General features: G+C 36.3%; 1 protein-coding gene and 1 long non-coding RNA gene across 8 annotated transcripts in view; one reads left to right on the top strand and one right to left on the bottom strand.

Moving 5' to 3' along the window:
- The window catches only part of LOC109927965 (methylcytosine dioxygenase TET3-like), a 331,959-nt gene extending 312,510 nt beyond the window's left edge, over positions 1–19,449 (top strand). For all 5 annotated transcript variants that reach the window (XM_020527969.2, XM_020527970.2, XM_020527971.2 and 2 more), the window contains 3 exons: positions 204–341; positions 2,944–3,271; positions 8,296–19,449. In XM_020527969.2, the coding sequence (XP_020383558.2) occupies positions 204–341; positions 2,944–3,271; positions 8,296–10,142 (2,313 nt within the window). In that variant the 3' untranslated portion in view covers positions 10,143–19,449. The remainder of the gene's footprint in view (positions 1–203; positions 342–2,943; positions 3,272–8,295) is intronic.
- Positions 1–19,725, bottom strand: part of LOC125487336 — a 167,759-nt gene that overhangs the window by 124,911 nt on the left and 23,123 nt on the right. For all 3 annotated transcript variants that reach the window (XR_007265824.1, XR_007265823.1, XR_007265825.1), the window contains exon 3: positions 16,390–16,515. This is a non-coding gene — a long non-coding RNA (uncharacterized LOC125487336). The remainder of the gene's footprint in view (positions 1–16,389; positions 16,516–19,725) is intronic.

Below are 19,725 nucleotides of genomic sequence, written 5' to 3'. Positions count from 1 at the left end.
CTTATAATATAACAGTTAATTTACAGTTCATCAGTAGAATTGCAAAAATATACAGTTTCTTTTAACTCTTTCACTTGAATATTCATAAGTACAGTGAAATCTAATGATAACTATGACTGCAAATCACTGATCTATAAAACATGCATCTAAACTTGATTAAAACAAACAAAACAAATTATGCGTACAATTCATTATCTCCACAGGTTACAAATGAACAAATAGCCCCCGACTGCAGACTTGGAAAAAAAGAAGGAAAGCCATTTTCTGGTGTAACTGCATGTATGGACTTCTGTGCCCATGCTCACAAAGATCAGCATAATATGTACAATGGCTGTACTGTGGTACGTAGACTAATACTTTGTATGAAATCAATATTTAATCAGTTTTGTGCCTCAAACAAAACCAGGAATCCCATATTTTCAAATAATGCTGCATTCAAAATTATATTTCATTTATTTTCACACTATTGTTAGAGCAAATAACTGCCATCAGGGGAACTTCATAATGCAATGAGTTCGACACAGACCTTTCATCTCTTGGATCCAAGTTCAAATCGAGCTGGGAACTATGGAACAAGAGTCACTCCAATCTGCTGGCTGTAAGAGTTGCAATGTTAAATGAGTTTTGACAGTCTCCATTCTTAGGAGCTTCAGCCTTCAGCACAGAATTGTTCTTAATTTAACAGCAATTGGCAATCTCACAAAGAGATCAAAGAATGATTAACATGGGTGATGGGTGATGGTATTACACTGGTGCTGTAGGGACGCTTTTTCACCCCTGGAGCTACATGAGAATGAAGCGGTGGGATCTTTACTTCTGGATCTATCAGTCACGATCACTTGATCCTGATCATGAAAAGAAAAAAGTTCCAGCCCTGCTAGCGTGAATATCAATCACTGAGAAGTGCATAAAAGCATGAACTTAATTTAAGTTTCTGATGTTATCCTGGACAAGGAAGTTGTCTGTTTTTATGCCCAGTTTTCTGGAAGTTGGTGCATTGGCCGGGACATATTTTACCAAAGGCCAACAGCTGTGTCACCCCTCACAAAAATTGTCATTGATCAAGACTGAGTTTTAGCAGACCATTTCCTGAGAATATTACAAGTCTGACATCATGTGGTCTCCACACACAGGCACTAGTTAACAATGAACAATCAAATTTTCCACTACTTTGCTCAAGAATCTTAACATTAATTAAATAAACCTCAAAATATTACTTCAGCAGAAACCAAGACTTTGTTAGTATTTTTGGTTCTGCCATACCTCTAAGATTTGAGGAGGTTCTGAAAGCTCAACTTTAGAAGCACTGACCATTTTCACTGCTTAACATGCATCACAAAATGAACATTTCACACACAGTTATGATTTTCAGCACAAGTGATAATTGAATGAAAATAAATTACGCCAGAAACTGCTCTTTTGGAGCTTATACATTTATAAACAGTGTTACTGCTATCTGTCACATTTGGAAAGGTGACAGTTCCCTTCAGAAGAACAGAGCTAACTAAAGGTGATATTTGAAAATACAGGTGCAAGCATGTAAATAAGTGCCGAGCCAAGTTTTGATTTATCACTTTCCTCACTGGATGTGTTGAAATGATACTATACAGTATAGTGCACGACTTCATGATGATTCATGATGTAACACTGCCATATGCTGCCACTGCTTGACACTGCACAGACTTTCACTCCTGAAGGGATTAAAGCTTTCTAAGAGAGAAGGGAAGAATATTAGAATTTTTAAAAATATTAAAGCCATAAAATGTGATGACATTCACTCGTTTGGCATTTCTGGAGAGATAAACAGAAGTTAGAAGTTTCAGCTTGATGACTTGTCAATCACAATAACTCTGAAGAGGTGTTCAGGGTCAAGGCTGATGAGAAATGTTATAATCTGGAAATACAAATGGATCACATTTTTAAGACAAAATTCTGTGTTTTCTGGCTTGAGAGGTTGGATGGCTGACTGCTGTGCAGGAAGGTGCCTCAGCCCAGGAATGGAGAGGAGCAAGACAGAGAAGGAGAGAGTCTGAAGGCACAACTGATAAAAGGCAAGGGAATGAAGATTGTAAAGGCCAGTGCTAGGGAAGATTTCAGGCTTTAATCAGATCATAGGAATGGAGGTATGAGGCTCTTGGAGTGAAAGAGCAAGGGACCAAAGGCTAGGAACATCAAATCAATGGGAAGTTATGTGTGTTGGGCAGGGTTGAGATCCGATGAAGAGTACAGTGGGCGGGTTATGAGATTGAGAAATCCTTCAACCACAGGGTGAGAAAACAGTTTACCTCAGTTGTACAATGCCAGTGAAGCACTTTTGGTCCTCCTCACCCACAAGCAGTTTTGGAAAGCACTTTTGGATCTGACTATTATTCTTTCCGTTCAGCCTCCAAATTTTTCAAACTCTGCAACTCGGATAGCCTCTGGAATGTAGGTTTGTTTTCACTCCACACATCCATGATCATGTGGGAGGCAGGTTGAAGTTGTCTTTCCAGCTATTTATGTATTTTAACACATCCTTGCTGGTGCTTGAGTGTTCTCAAGATGTGTTTCCAAACATTGTATTTCAAATTCAGATGTTCTACTACACCACACTGTAAAAATCAATATTTAAGTAACTTAGTGCTAGAACCAAGGTGACAGGTACTACTGCATTCAACTTTGCACGTTGATTTAATGTTGAAATAAAATCAGGCACATTATTTTAAAAATGAGCCTCTCTAAAATGAGGAAATATTGCAACTGTGCCTGTTAAGAATTCCTTGAAAATCAAGTTCCATTTCTGACAGATTACAGGTATTCAGCAGTTTACATTTCAAACTGTACATTTGTGTTAGTTTACCTGAATTATAAAAGCTAGATAACAAACAAAAGAATGTTTCTGATTTTTATAGGAATGCTTAGCAATATGTAAGATACTTACCTGTTTGGTATAATTATTCATAGGTTTGTACATTAACGAAAGAAGACAATCGTAAGATAGGAATGACCCCAGAAGACGAACAATTGCACGTGCTTCCACTGTACAAGGTGTCAACAACTGATGAATATGGTAGTGAAGAGAATCAGAATGAGAAGATTAAAGCTGGAGCAATAGAAGTGCTTACGGCATTCCCCAGGGAAGTCAGAATGCTGCCTGAGCCAGTTAAATCAGCACGTCAAAAGAAACTAGAAGCAAAAAGAGCAGCTGAAAAACAGAGAAACCAAGCAAAGAAACTTCTGGCTGGAAAACTAAAGCAGGAAGATTTGCAGTGCAGTGCTGCACAAAACAAAGGTATTCTGTTTATTATAAATTATGTGTTACTTTTTCACAGCACTGCTGTGAAGATAATGTATAAGAATTACTTTCTTGGAATACTGTGTACAGTTATAATTGCCATGCTATAGAAAGGATGTTATTAAATTGGAGAGAGATCAGAAAAGATTTACCAGGATGTTGCTGGGACTAGAGGGTTTGAATTCTAAGGAGAGGCTGGATAGGCTGGGACTTTTTTCACTGGAGCATAGGAGGTTGAGGGGTGACCTTATAGAAGCTTATAAAATCGTGAGAGGCATAGATAAGGTGAATAGCAAAGGTCTTTTCCTGAGGGTGGGTGAGTTCAAAACTAGGGGGCATATTTTTAAGGTGAGAGGAGAAAGATTTAAAAGATACCTGAGGAACAACTTTTTTTCAGAGTGTCGTTCATATGTGGAATGAACTGCCAGAGGAAGTGTCAGATGCACGTACAGTTACAACCTATAAAAGACATTTGGACAGGTATATGGATGGGCAAGATATAGAAGGATATGTGCCAAATGCAGCAAATGGGACTAGTTCAGGTCAGGAAACCAGGTCACCATGGACGAGTTGGGTTGAAGGGTCTGTGTCCATGCTATATAATTCTATGACTCCATGCCTGTTCAAATTTGTCTATTTTCTAAGAATGTTTTGAGTACGTTACGGTCCAGACAGGAAGCAGGAACTTGTGTTTTCAAGGAGACAAATTTACTCACTAAATCACTCACTAAATAAATAAAGCCGTAAGATTCCAAGATATTAAACAAACAGAATAAATTTGAATCAGAGATAGTAGGAACTGCAGATGCTGGAGAATCCGAGACAACAAGGTGCAGGGCTGGATGAACACAGCAGGCCAAGCAGCATCATAGGAGCAGAGAGGCTGACGTTTCGGGCCTAGACCTTTGACTATACCAAGAGAGTCAATACCATCTGTGTTATATTCTAACGACCAAAACATAACAGGCAAACCATGATCTAACACAAACCACAAACTGCACGCCGAATGGCAAACTCAACCAAGACAAGTTCCGTAAATTTCCCAGTAGCCCACCCAGGTGCCAGTGATCTCTGTGAGTCTCCAAAGCCCTTCCAATTTGATCTTCCTCATGAGGGATTTCAGTTCCTCTTCTTCAAGATTTAGCCTTGGTTTTCCTTTCAACAGGATCCACAACTCATCCTGGAGGCCCTTTTGCTTCTTCAGCCTGCAATGAGTTTTCATGGCACAGGACTCCAGCTCAAATTGCCCCAATTATGGCTTACGTGCCATCAAAACTAAATCCAACACAAGTGAGGCCCTCAGCCTGAAATCTCCAGAAAGTAATGCCTCATGTCATCTTTGAGTGTGAGCAGCCTGTGCTTGTTCACCGTCTTGTTGATCTCTATGCTTGCAACAAAGCTATTGGCAGAGCAGGTGTTGAAGCTCTCAGCCTTCAGAATGAAAATAAACAAAAATACAGATTCTTTCACAGCTGTCTTATTCGGAATGCTGTTGATTGTTTCACAACATTATGGCTTCTCTCAGCTGGCAGTTCAGCAATTTGTTAAAGCTGTCAAAATGTGGGCAGAAGGAGCATGTTGTTGAATGTGAATTTGCCTAAATCTTTCCCAGTGAAATGGGGGCTCTTCATAAAAGTACTTTCTTTCTCAGCTTTACACCGACAGAACATCAAGACCTTAGTACCATAAGTAGTAGGCTATTCGTTTCCTTGAGACTGCTGTGCCATTCAATAGGATTGTGGCTGATCTGGAATACCTCACAAGAATCTGTTTATCTCAGCCTTAAATATACAATAAGACTCTGCACCCACAGGTCTCTGTGGCAAGGAGTTGCAAAGACTCTTAACCGTCTGAGAGAGAAAATTCCTCCTCATTACAATCATATATTGGTACCCCTGTATTCTGCAACTATGCCTTCTGGTCCTAGATTCTCTGATGAGGGGAAACATACCCTCAACATTTATCCTATCAAGCCCCTTAAGAATTATCTATGTTTCAATGAGATCAACTCTCATTCTTCTAAACTCCAATGAGTAGTAGAGTTTCCGAGTCAACACTAAGTGGCAGTGATATGTACTCTGCTGAATACTGTCTTCACTTGTACTTGGTCCTGCATTTGCACATTAACTTTTATTGATTCATATACAAGAGAATCTAGATCCCTCCATACTGCAGTTTTCTGCAGTCTGTCTCTGTTTAAATTATATTTTAATTTTCCATACTTTATGTCTCGCATTTTCCCAAATTATGTTTCATCTGCCAAATTTTGGACTATTCACTTAACTTATCTCTACCCTTAGAAGAATCTTTGTACCTGCATAACTTGCTTGCCAAATTACTTGATAGCATTGACAAGTTTAACGACAATACAGTTGATCCTTTCATCCATTGATGTAGATCATCAATAGTTCAGACCCCACCTGATCCCTTTGGTCCTTACGTTACAAATCTGAAAATGATCTGTTTATCCTCGTCCTGTTTCCTGTTAGTAAATTATCTACTCATGTCAATATATTATTACCAGAATCATAAGTTATGACCTTGTATTTTATGTTATCTTTTATGTTACACTTTATCTAATGCTTCTTTGAAATCCAAATATGCAGCATCTACCGGTTTCCCCTTATTCACCATCTTTTTTACATCCTCAAATAACTAAATTTGTCAAACATTATTACCCTTTCATGATAACAGACCTGTAGTTCGCTCTTTTGTCTCCCTCTTCTTGAACAGAGGTATTACATTTTCAGTTTTCCAATCTGCTGGGACATTTTTGAAATTTATGGATTTTGGAAGACTACAATTCATGCATCTGCTACCTCTGCGACTACTTCTTTTAAGGCTTCAAGATACAGGCTGTCAGATCCAAGGGACTTCAATTCCTATTAGTTCCTTAGTTTTCCTATAAACATTTTCTTTAGTGATCTGATTATTTTAAGTTCCTCCCTCCTTTTACCTCTTGATTTGCTTCAATATTTGTTCAAAGCCTCTACCATTTTCTTGTTTTCTACTATTGATTCCTCAGTCTCACCCTCTAAGAAGGCATCATTTCCTTGAGCTACACAGTCTTTTTTTATCACCGTTTATTTTTAAGTAACCTGCTTAGACACAGTTCTAGGCCAGGTGGAACTTGAACCCAGATCATCTGCTTAGAGATATGAAACACTACCATTCCGTTTTCGAGACCCTCTCAGGCCTTTTTTATGTACTTCCAGAAGTGTTTACTGCCTGTTGTTATATTCCCATATGGGTGGAGACAAGAAATGAAAAGGAGATGAAGATACTGATCGGAGTAATTTGTAGGCTCCCTAACAATAGCTGTGTAATAGGACAGAGAATAAATAGAAGGTAGTGAGGGCATGTGTAAAAAGCAGTACCATAATCATCATGGGTGACTTTAATCTTCATGTAGGTTGGGACAATCAGATTGGCAAAGGTAACCACGAGGAAGAATGCATAAAGTGCATTCAGGACAGTTTCATAGAAAAGTGTTGTAGATCAAATCACGGGTCAGGCTATTTTTGTTCCGGTGATTTTTAATGAGGCAGGTTTAGTGACGAATCTCCAAGTAAAAGATTCCTGAGGAAATAGTGATAATAACATGGTAGAATTCAGCATTCAGTTTGGAGGGAAAAACTTGGGTTGCACACAATTATGCTAAGCTGAAACGAGAGTAATTACAAAAGAATGAGGGAAGAGCTAGCTGGAATGGACTGAGAAGGGAGTTCAGCAGCAAAGACGGTTAAGAAATAAATGGTAGATATTTAATATTTCATGTCGTATGCCAAAGATGTATTCCAGTGATAAAGAAGGATTTGAGGAAGGGGATAAACCAACCATAGTAAACTAGGGAAGTTACAGATACCATCAAATTAGTCCATGTATGCCTCACCATGACCCTATCTAATTTCAGTAAGAGATTCCTGCTCCTGTACCCAAATCCTCTTGTTTTTAAGGCTAAAATAGCATCTGCTTTTTTCATTGCCTGCTGCACCTGCATGCTTTCAATGACTGGTGTGCAAGATCTTGTTGGACCTCTCCCTTTCCCAATCTATTGCCATTCAGACAATAATTGATTTCCTGTTTTTGCTGCCAAAGTGGTAACCTCACATTTATCCATATCATTCTTCTTCTGCCATGCATTTACCCATTTACATGTCCAAATCACACTGAAGCATCTCTGCAACCTCCTCACAGCTTACCCTCCCACCCAGCTTTGTGTCATTTTAGAGATATGACATTTAGTTCTCTCTTCTAAATTATTAATGTGTACTGTGAATAGCTGAGGTCCAAGTTGCTGTCCCCCACTAGTCAATGTGCCACTCAGAAAAAGGTGCTTTTATTATTACCCCGATATTATTATTTTAACGCTGAAATCGAGGAATAGTGGAAGCCCAAGAAGCAGATTTAGAAGCCATGTACGCAGATTACTAAACTGCAATCATTACAAAACTCATCACTAAGGCTAACAAAACGTAAGCCCTTTAATTCATCAAGTTGACTATGAAGAGCAGGATATTTTCTACTGTAATATACAGCCCTGGTTAGACCTTGACTGGAATACGAAATACGAAATACAGTTTTAAGTACAGCACTTAAGACAGTGTACAGTTCAGATTGATCGGAATGTTACCAGGGCTGCCATGGTTACTTTATGATGTGAGGTTACATAAACAAGGGGTTTTTTTTATTCTCTAGAATAGAGACAGTAAGGAGTGATTTGGTTGAGGCTTTTAGCATTTGCTTGCTAATCAAAAGTAAATTTTAAACAAATCTAAAAGTTTGAAATAATCCATACACAAGGTAGTGCACTCAAACATATGAGAAATATCCAGATTATGAGCAGCATGAGATGGAGTACAGGAGGGATGAGTGCAATGGGTCAAATGTTCTTTCCTTGTTCTTAAACTTTGTTTATGCTCTTATTTTGTACTTTCTTTTCAATTTTAAATTAAATTTTGGACAATAAATGAAGGTAGTTATGTCTAATGTGTCATCTTGGTTTTTCTTATGTTCCACAGATGTCACATTGGCAACTGCAACACCCCAACATCACATTACAACTTCAATCAAAATAGAACCACAAGATCACTATAATTCCTACAAACACAGTGGAAATTCAGTTGTTGAGAGTTACACAGTGCTTGGTAGCTGTAGACCCTCCAACTCTTACAGTCTGGGAAATGCCTATCCTTATCATTCTTACTATGCAAGGCCAACCCCGCCTTCCATTAACAATTTTCATCCTAGATATTCATTCTCTTATGGATATTATGGTTATGCAAGCGACCAATTATTTCCTACATCATTCCTTAACTATGGCAGAAACGACACAAGACCAGGGAGTTTCTCAGGAAACAGCTTTGAGAAGAAGCCTGATGTACAGGAGCTGTGTGCTAATTTCAATCTTGCCCTCAGAAGTAACAGGATTGACTGCTCTGACCAGGCTGCAGAGATGACACCAAAGCAGAATCATCAACCCATGTTCCAAGGAGGATCAGGATTAGTTTCTCAAACATCATTATCTACAACATCCAATCAATCACATCAAACACATCAAATACCTGAGGAAGTCAAAAGAGTTCCACAAAATACAAACAGTGTCAATCGATTTATCAAGCAAGAGCCTGATGACTCTGTTTCCTATTCACAGTCCTGTCGTGGGATATCTATGAATGTCCATGCAGTGAACAGTACCTTTTCTGCTCTACAAATGCCGCCAAACATAGCCCATCAAGGAAAATCATGGGATATGTTTAAACCAAATGGTAGTTTAATATCAGCTGGAACATCTGGTCATGAAAAACCATGGGGCTTATTCAATCCTACTGATCCCGCCAACTTAATTAACACAAATGTTCATGAAAAATGGAATTCAACAACATCTAACAGGAATGCAACAGGATTACCTGCAACAAATATGCAAGAAAAGCCATGGAATTTACTTACAGATAGAAGTGCACCACCAGTGCAAAGTGCAAATCTCCAGGAAACAATGTGGGATTCATTTAAAACAGGTGAAACCAGATCACCACCCTCAATCTCATCTAATGTGAACCTTAAAGACAAATTATGGGAACCTGCAAAAATACAGAACAACTTGTCAATGATATCAGGACCTAGTCTACAAGATAAACCATGGGATTTGTACAAAATAGGTAACAGCAAGCCTTCAATATCCAGCATAAACCCGCATGAGAAAGTGTGGGGTGAAAATGGAACGATGTTGCCCAGCACAAATATGGAAGGCAAGCAGTGGGATCTTTACAAAGTAAATGAAAATAAGTCAGTATTACAGAGTGCAGACCTACAGGAACAACTATGGGATCCTTACTGCATGAATGAAAACATGGAAGATTTGCCTCCTGAGAATGTTAAAGAGGAAGAAGAGGAAGTGTGGTCTGACAGTGAACACAATTTTTTGGATGGGAACATTGGTGGAGTTGCTGTGGCACCAGCCCATGGTTCTATTTTAATTGAATGTGCCAGAAGAGAGCTTCATGCCACTACTCCATTAAAAAAACCAAACCGGTGTCACCCCACGCGGATATCTCTTGTGTTTTACCAGCATAAGAACTTAAATCAGCCAAACCATGGCTTAGCTCTCTGGGAAGCAAAGATGAAAATTCTTGCAGAAAGAGCAAAACAAAGGCAGGAAGAAGCAGCAAGATTAGGCTTGCCACTGGTAAACACCAAGCTTCTTGGGAAAAAACGCAAGTGGGGCAGTGCACCGACTGCAGATATTGAACATGACAAAAAAGACTATTTTCCCACACGTCAGGCTATGACCATCACAACAAACACTGTTATCACTGTGTCTTCATATGCCTATACCCAGGTAACAGGACCCTACAACCGCTGGATTTGAAATATGTACAACCTTGCGGCCATTTTACCTCACTACAGCAGCTGTTTCTGTTGCTGGTTGCGGTGCTTTCCTCTGATGAATATACTGTAGAGGGGAAATTCCACTCAAGTGCAAATCATCTCGAAAGCTGCACTCTGAGCAAAGAATTTTAATTACAATTGAAAATTTCCAGTTTTAGTAATCTAATTTATATATCTACATGTTTTTGAACTTATAATTGCCCATCATACTGAGGGGTAAAAAGAAAACTTTCTATGTCAAATTAGAAGAATAGTATTTATTGTACACCTTTTGTTGTCTTTGTTGTTCAAAAAATAATCATTTGTTAGAGAAGCAGCTACTACTTCAGGGCCAGGTTAATTCTGACAGATAATAACATCTCGACCTGTTGAATTATATGTATAGGGCATCATCTGAAGCAAAACTAAAAGAAAAAGAAATTGGTGCTTTTAAAAAGAATAAGTTTACAGCGTAGAGTTCATTTTTTAGTCACAACAGTAAAAGTCATCGACACAACCCTTAGCCCAGCAACTTAAATTTGTAAAATGTATTCCGCTGGCCTGGCTTGTTGGTGCTCTAAACCTTATTAGCCTGATGTTTCAAATGAAGCATCAAAGACATGCACTTATATTAAAAAAATTCCCATTGTGCCGTTCAGAGGTTGACTATATGGCAATTACTATCATGGTGCTCCTCCAGCTCATTGTTTTTACAATTTTCTTAACATCTCATTTCACTGAAGAAAAGAATTTACAGTACATCTGATGTACTTAAGGCAAGCTTAACTGATAATACTGAAGTCATTTTATGATTGATCATCTTGTTGTGTTTCACTAAACATCTAACTTGTAATTGCAGTAGAAGCTTGTTTGTTATCACAATTTTCAAGCAGCCATTTTTCTGTCCTAGCTGTACCAGTCCAAACAAAGGTTAATCAGGAAGCCACATTAACAAAATTGTTTTCTTTTTCTGCTACTGCAGTTAAAATAAAACTATATCAGAATGTTGCAATTTTAGACCAAATTATAGATGCAACAACAGGACTATAATGATTACCAAATTTATTTGTGTCTTCTGTCAAGCAAACTAAAATTTCCTGAGCTTCAAATGTACTAAAGATACTTATTCTGCTTCACTCAACTACTAAATATGGGTTTTACTTTGATGACAATGTACCACCAGTCTAAAAGGTATGCCTGTCATTGTTGTGTTGTTATTATAACTGCATTCAGGTGCCTCTTCAGATTGCTGGGATTCAAGTGACAGTTGATTTGATTTTTGTTGTATTCCTCATTTTTACACATTGGTATAAAAAGAACAGCAGGTTGTGTATTTCACCTGCATCCTATATCCTCCAATTTTAAACTGTAAATATATTAAAAACATTTTAAAGCACTTTCACATTGATTTAAAAATGACAACTTGAAGTAGTTTATTTAACAGATAATTATTGGGAGAACTACTGTAAATAGCTGCAGAATTTTTAGCAAAATATTTCCCCTCTTTCCTACATTTTTCCCGTAATCTTTCATAACCATGTTTAGAGATTAATAATAAATAAAGATCTGGTTAGTATATTGGTTCTTGAAACTACTCATGTTTAGACACTGATAAAACCAAAAAGTAACTTCAGAGTTAATTTTTGGGATTGCTGAAATATTTGTTTTGATTAGAAACCATGCTTTAAGTAGCTCATTTGAAGTACCAGTTATTTTGCCACATTGAAGCAAGCATAGTGATGTCAAATTTGACGCGTAAATCACAATTTATAACTGCTTAAGTTAATCAACTATGAATCCAACCTGCAGAATTTCTAAAGCAGATGTAGAAATAAGGGAATGGTTTATGAATCAGGCTTACTGTACTTAACAATTGTTTCATCTTAAAATCAGTTGGTATTTATCCAGCTTCACATTTTAAAATGCATGTTTTATTTAGTATGAGTTTCTAAAGTGGGGCATTGGATTACTCGCATGAAAATAGATCTACTAATTTTGTACAAATGCTTAATATTTTTGACCAAATTTGCTCCACTGAGCTTTTATTCAGTTTTGAGGAATTGGCTGTACAGTTTAAAAATGGCACTTTGCTTTATCTATTCCATCGACAGTATACAGATGTACATCCAATGTAATGTTTGACATACGCCAGAAAATACGGGAATTTTTTTTTCAAAAATGAATTGAGTACATCACAATGCAAGTAAATTCCATCTTAATTTCAAGTCTAAAAGGAAATGTAACTGATAAAGATGTACTATTCTTAAGGCATATTGCCCTCTATCCTCCACAGAAAGAACTGTAAATATTTGAATTTTGGGAGGTTCGATTCAAATGGATTCATGTGCCTTCTTTGATTATTTTGCGTCCAATGTTCAAAGTCAACAAACCAACCAGTGAACAAAATTTAAGCCTTATTTCCATCCCAATACAGGGTTCAAAATAATTCAAATATTGAAAAAACAAGATTCAAATGCATATTATTAGCTGGACACCACATTCCCCAGTCTGACTATCTAATCAAATATTTACATGACATACTGAAGATTCAGTTTGGATTCTACCGCCAATAAAAATATCGATGAAAAGTACATTACAGTTCACATGTCATAGATGCCATTCTTAAACTAGAAGAACAATACCTCAGATCTTAACTTTGTTAAAGAATTGAATGTGTTTTCTGAACAGGTTTCTGAATACGTTAATCTTTTGAGGATTATATTAGCATTTGCGATGTTAAAGTAATTCCTAAAGCTTTTCAGGCAATAATGGTGATATAACAACATTAATGAAAGCTTATTTTGTAACACATTCATTGTTTGCATCATTAATTATATCACTGCATTCAAGGTTGGACTGATCCCACCACATAAAATAGAATAACGAAATTACTAGCTTTTTGCCCTTGCTTCATCACTTTTGTCACAAAATGTTGCAATGTTTCACAAAACTGTGTGAAAGGTGAGTGCTTTGACCGAGCAGGACCAATATTGCCAGTTATCCTCCAGGCATTTACAACCCTGCAGGTAAAATAATCCTTTTTCATACAGTGCTCATTCTAGCAGCTCTGCTATGAACTGAGGAAGAGTTTTTTTTGAAAGAGCTGACGTTCAAAACACATGATCCTTATTTGAGGGTTCAATAAACTTTTTTCATTCTGTGTATCAGCTGAGCTATAAGAAAAACTGTTCAGCTAGGTACACAAAAATGTAGTACTAAGGTTTGATTGAAATGATATTGCACTCCTGCATGCCAGATTGCAGCACTGTTTCAATAATAATGTGGATTTTTCCCCTTATCCCTATTGTACTCAGGCCGATCTATAAAAGATTGCATTTGTAAGAATCCATTTCCCTTATTACTAAAAGTGCAGTGTAAAAGCTTTCCTGAACAACAGGTAATTCTAATTCCTGAAATTAAACCTCAGGCATTATTTCTGTACGTGCAAACACTAAAGGGTGCTAAAATAAGTAACTAAATGTGAAATACCAGCAATTTTTACTCACTGTAAGAGGCTGACATAACTTGAATTACATGCAGGGTAGCATTTCTTACTGGTGCATAACAACGTGGCTAAAGACCACTGACATGCTACTTGTGTTTTGCTGGTTAATTGTAGAGAAGTACAGTATTTGTTTCTGAATCGCAAATGATCTGGGTTGAGCAAATTTGCCACTGACAAATATATTCATGCCACTGATAAAATTTTGATGCAAATATCACATTTGGTGTTGTACAAAACAGAAGTGAAAGCTGCTCATTAAAATCCATTGTACTGTGAAAATCCAAATTTCTTACAAAAAGAAAACTAAGATCAGAATTTGGCTTTGAGCCTCATTCATTGAATATGTGAATTATTTAAGCCTCGAAACTAAATTTCTAGCAGCAGTTCTTTTGAATTCTTTCATGTGATAATTCCCTCATCAAATGTCAAATACAATTTTGAAAGCTCTAAATATAGACCAATTAAATAAACCAACCAGAATGAATTAAAATCAAAGAATCATGAGAATATATGATCCTAATATTTTAAAGGGAATTACTTTAAAGAAAAAAAACCTTTTAATGAATGATTTATGCATAAACGTTTGGCGTGCTTCAGATTAAAATGCATTATTACATCACTTGCATGCAACGTTGTCGTGCCAAGAATGATACAAAGCTATTTTTCCTCTCCAAACAACAAAACATTTGTCACAAACATATTTGCATGACAAAAGTAAAGACCAGCTCTTCCAATCAGTATCTAATGTCAGACCCAAACATATAATGATGAATTAGATTTAAACACATTAGACTGAATCACTTCTGTAGAACTTTACGTGTAAGGAAAATGATTTGGGATTCCGAAACTTTTAATTTGCAAATTATGCAAGCAAACCTTTACCTGTGATAGAATGCTGATTACCAACATTGAAAATCCACAAGCCATCAGCTCATCAAATAGAGTGGCATCGAACATTGGCAATGAGCCCTAGTATTATTTAAAGAGATATTCCTCACTCAACTCTGGAAACGTGTTGAATATTAAGCTCTGCAATGTTGTCAACAGGCATTCAAAAATAGCTTGACAGTAAAAAAGCACAAAACCAATTTGAATTATGTTTTCTGCCAAACATGAATCAGTGAAATAGAATTTGAGAGTCATTTATAATATGACCTGCTGAAAGGTGCTACAAAAATCTTCAATGAAGTGCTGCAGTGGTCAATGTCATATTCACACACATTTACAAGATTAGAAATTTAATTTGGAGTTAAAATATTTTCAGTGTCGCAACATAAATTTCTTGTCAGAAAGAAGAAAATGCTTACATTACAGCCTCAATTTAGTTTAAGGAGACATTTATCAATAGTTCGCAACTGTTGTTATCAACGTAGACACACGCCGCACTCAATTATGTGCGGTGACGGAAAATGTTCACACTTCGTTAAACAGAAGTTTTGTGTAGAAAATGTGACTTCTTCGGGGAAGTATGTGAAATGTGTGTATTTTTGGTGCAACTTTCTTATCGTAAAATGATTTAAGGCAGCTCAGCTTCATACAGCATTTCTGATTTTCTCAATGACAAAAATGTTAGCTTTGTTACCCATTCTGCAGCAACATGCTTGCATTGCCTGTGCTCAAATGTTGGCATAAATTTATGCTTTATCCATGTGGCTTTATTTTGTATATCAGTATTTGTAAATATGAAGTATGTTTTAAACTTCTTTCAAATTGCTTTTATATTTTCTTTTGTTTTATTTGAGGTGCTATTCAATTTGTCCAGTCAGGTGTTCCTCCCCTTTTTTTTAATAAATGTTTGTGTTTTGGTTGTACAGAAATATGGATTCTGTTTGGTGACTTCCTTGTCCTAAAACCCAGGAATATCTGTTTTCTACATTCCTTATATAACTTCTAACATTTGGGCAATCTTGCAATTCAGATGCAAACAAGCATGGCTTTCAGAAAAACTGCATTTTAAAAACTGATAAAAGCAGGCATGCTTTCTTCACTTATATAACTCTGCTTTTCTAGCAGGATGCATTTCCTTCACGGGCAAGAGGGTATACATTTGAATAGGCAGATAGAAAAAAGTAACATTGGTATTCCCATAGATGCTAAATTTTAAAGATTCACGGGTAAAATATTCCATTTTTGTTGCATTAGAGCCACTCTTGGCATTGACTTCAGAACATTATATTGCTTAGGTGGAAGTTTCTTGCTCAGAATCACAAAAGACCTGGCTGGGAGTAAGGACTTTTGCATCCTTTTTAGGAATTGTTGGGTGACCGAGGAGTCTTTCATACTCCCTAGTCTTGTACGTTATGTTAGGGAAAATGGTCTGGAAACACAGTAACAAATTGTACACTGTGCACTTGTTGCATTTGCAATTTGATCTGCTACAACCCATGCAGACCAAATGACAACACAGTGACATCCAGCTTTCAAATGGAGCTATCTTGAGCAGAAACATCCCAAGTTGGTAGCACAATTGAGATGTTTTACATATCAGAAAAAATGACCTATGCTTTTTGACACTGATAACTGCATTTCAGACCAGGTAGCATTCACTCGAAGCCATCTGGCTCAAATTTCATTATCCCTGTCTAGGAAGCAAGTGCATTCACAGAGCTCAACTTTTAACAGTAAAACAACAGCAAATGGCAACACTTGCAGTTTCTAAGCATTTAAGTTTACTTTGGGTCGGAAACTCAGTTAGTTCAACAGACCTTTGAGCACTTTTGGTTTTGAAGACAGTTTAACGTACCGGAATTTAATGGTGTCCAAAACAAGCTGTGCGAAACAACCTCCTGCCAGGGCTGGCTGTAGAGTTCAGAGGTGGTTTGAATCTTATTTCTGAAGTCAGTTCAGGTTATGACTCCATTGCAACTTGCTGCAAAACAAAAATGCTTAATAATGTTAACGTTGCAATATAAAGACACCTTTAAACACATCAAAACACTGCAATTGTGTTACTTTTTTGGGTGGTTTTGGAGTGGTATATGCAGTTATTTTTTTCTTACAATGCTGACTTTATAATTCATAAAGAATTTCACAAACTGCACATAACTGAGAAGGTATTGTCCTTTCTCTATTACAGAAGAACACAGAAATAATTTACACAATTTCAGTTGCTCTGATCAACTGAGTGTTAGATCAAGGAGCTAATGTATATTCTTATCTTTATTTGTGGAAATTGTAAATTCCTAGTGGCTTGCCAGTATTCCGAGATTGCCTCAGATCCTTGCAGCATGTAAATCAGCAAGCACCATTTTTGATGTAAAAAATTACCCTATTAATCATGTGACTGGTGGAAGGACATTGCAAAGGTTGCAGTTCCAGTAAGCTACTATGTTGTACACTTTGTATATTCTTGTATAGAGAAAATTACTCTGCTTTCCTTTTAGTGATTGGGCTTTCATATCTTTTATAATTTATCTATACTGGCAAGGATACCAAGTGTGGAAAATGTGAACAAAAAGCTGAAATGATTTTGGTCAATAATTGATGGTGAATAACAAGCAAATTAGTATGGGATTCCATATTTCACTTATTCAAACAAAAACAGTTGTAACAGTACTTAAAACTGAATTTCAATGAGATATAGCAGGAACTGCAGATGCTGGAGAATCTGAGATAACAAAGTGCAGAGCTGAATGAACACAGAAGGCCAAGCAGCATCAGAGGAGCAGGAAGGCTGACGTTTCGGGCCTAGACCCTTCTTCAGAAATGGTTTCTGAAGAAGGGTCTAGGCCCGAAACGTCAGCCTTCCTGCTCCTCTGATGCTGCTTGGCCTGCTGTGTTCATTCAGCTCTGCATCGTGTTATCTCAACTGTCTTCAATGAGATATGTTTTGAAAATGAATTCTTTCCTATTAACAGGATATTTGACCAAACACCGATACCTTGTATAATTTATTGTTTTAAAGAGTGTGTCTTCCATTTAACTTGAAAGGCATATGTGAATCTAAGCTCAAAATTTCCCAAAACATTTTTAAATGAACTCTAGCCAAATTGAAACAATACTTACAAATTGAAAAGTATACTTTTAATAGGCCTGAAACAAGTAAATAAGTGTTGCACTTTATCATAAAAGGTGTCACTCCCTAAGACTAAATATTTGTATTTGATTCTGATTTTGTTCCTGGAAGCTGTATATTTTTACTTTTTGGATTATAGTTGTCACTTAAAGATTTTGATTAGCTCAGGGCTAGAAGGTAATCATATTTATATGCACATGATAGAGGACACTTTGTTCCTGAGTGGAAAATATGGCTTCGACCTCTTTATTTGAATATAGAAAGTATGGACTTAGGAAACCAGCACTGCTATTGTGGATACATTTGGACATTGCAAGTATATGTAATTCTACACATGTTGTCAGTGAGTTTTTTGGAATTGGACAGGTAAAAGTGAACTTGTGACGCATTTACAGGCACTTTATAACCATTGTTTTCTTATAACCCTGTGATCAAAATAGTCTTAACAGAACAAGACTGAACGGTAACTAAGGTTTTGGACTTGAGCCTAGGTCTTGAGATACATGTATTTTACGTCTTAGTAGAAATGTTTCAAGCACCTGGAATATCCAACATAATTGAAACATTGCTCTCATGATTTCAAATTCTGCTTCATAATTACTACATATTGTTTACTGCAGCAAAGCTGTGAAACAGTATCATCTTGTAGATTTAATTTTTGCCTTATGCCAAATAAATGGAAGACAACTCTTTAAAACTAGACGATATGCTGTTTCTTTTGAGCTCACCTGCAGTTAGCTGTAAATAATTATAATTAAGAATGCTGCAGTTTAACTTTTATGGCACAACCACTGCTGTAAATCTTGCAAAGTCTAAACAAAATCATTTTGATGTGCTTGATTGAAAATCTGTCTTTAAAATGGTGCAAACATATTCAGTTCTGTAGTTCTTTTAATTTGCTTTATATTGAAAGAAATATGATATTAATGTCCCAAACTAATTTTAATAGTTGCCTAAAGAGAAAAAAAATCAGACTATTGTGTGGCCTAATTTAACTTTACTTTCCACTCTGACATCAGGGATACTTTTAACTGCGATGTATCGGTATGCCATCTCTGCTTATTTTATCGTACATCTTTCAGGGATTTTATTTTGGGCTTACAATACTTCTATCCATGTTGTAAGTGTGACAAATAAGCTTATTCTGATGCTTTGGTTAACAACAAATTTTTGTATATTATGTCAAAGCAGTAGTGTATAATGTTCTAAAGCCTATTGTGTTTTTTTATTATTTTGTAATGTATTTAAGGAATTAGGGTTGAGAAAAGATGACCGTGAAAGTATAAAATAATAGGAAAATATTGTTCAAATTTGTTTCTTTGTATTCAATCGTTGACTATAAAAATGTTATACATACTGTATGACAAGTTCCTCAGACTCAAGAGGTTGACTTGTAACCCATACTTGAAACTTTCTTTGAAAAAGTCAGTGTCCGCTACTTGAAATGAAGTTTGCAGTTTGATGGATGAAAGTAGCATGAAACAAAATCCAAATGGAATAGGCTCTTATGTACCTTACTGCAGATATTAGTACAGTAAATATTTTGCTGAAAGTTTTACTTTGGGTTGATTTATTCTTTAATTTTCTTTTAATTCTTCTTCGGTGGTCTTATTCAGTGGTCTATAATTGTATTATTAAGGCACTGATAGGACTAGGATTCCTTTTAATTTTATTGTACTGTATTGTATACAAAAAGGTTGTTTGCAAGAACTTCCTTGTAAATGTATTCTTCATGATCATTTTGAAATATTGTGGGTGTTTTAATAAATTTTATATTTATTTTTTGCACTCAAAGCTTTGACTTTTGTTACAATTTGTGAGACTCAAAATTGTATTGAGATGTTTTCGGGCAAGACCACAATTATTATTTAACATGTCATTAGTTGACACTAAATGATACATTCTTTGCCCTTGAAAATGAAAAAAAATCAGAATTATCTACATTTTGGCCATGCATGATTTTTAAAAACAGTTTGATTTAATCCCTTTTTATTAATAATTTCATGTTGACATCTTGACTGTTCTTATGTTATGCCAAGGAATTTAAGATTCCTCTCTGTTAGT

Source organism: Rhincodon typus, chromosome 40 (assembly GCF_021869965.1).
Source record: "Rhincodon typus isolate 14 chromosome 40, sRhiTyp1.1, whole genome shotgun sequence".
In the NCBI taxonomy this organism is placed as follows: domain Eukaryota; kingdom Metazoa; phylum Chordata; class Chondrichthyes; order Orectolobiformes; family Rhincodontidae; genus Rhincodon; species Rhincodon typus.
Note: the sequence above shows the minus strand (reverse complement) of the source record. Positions and strands in the feature narration are given on the sequence as shown.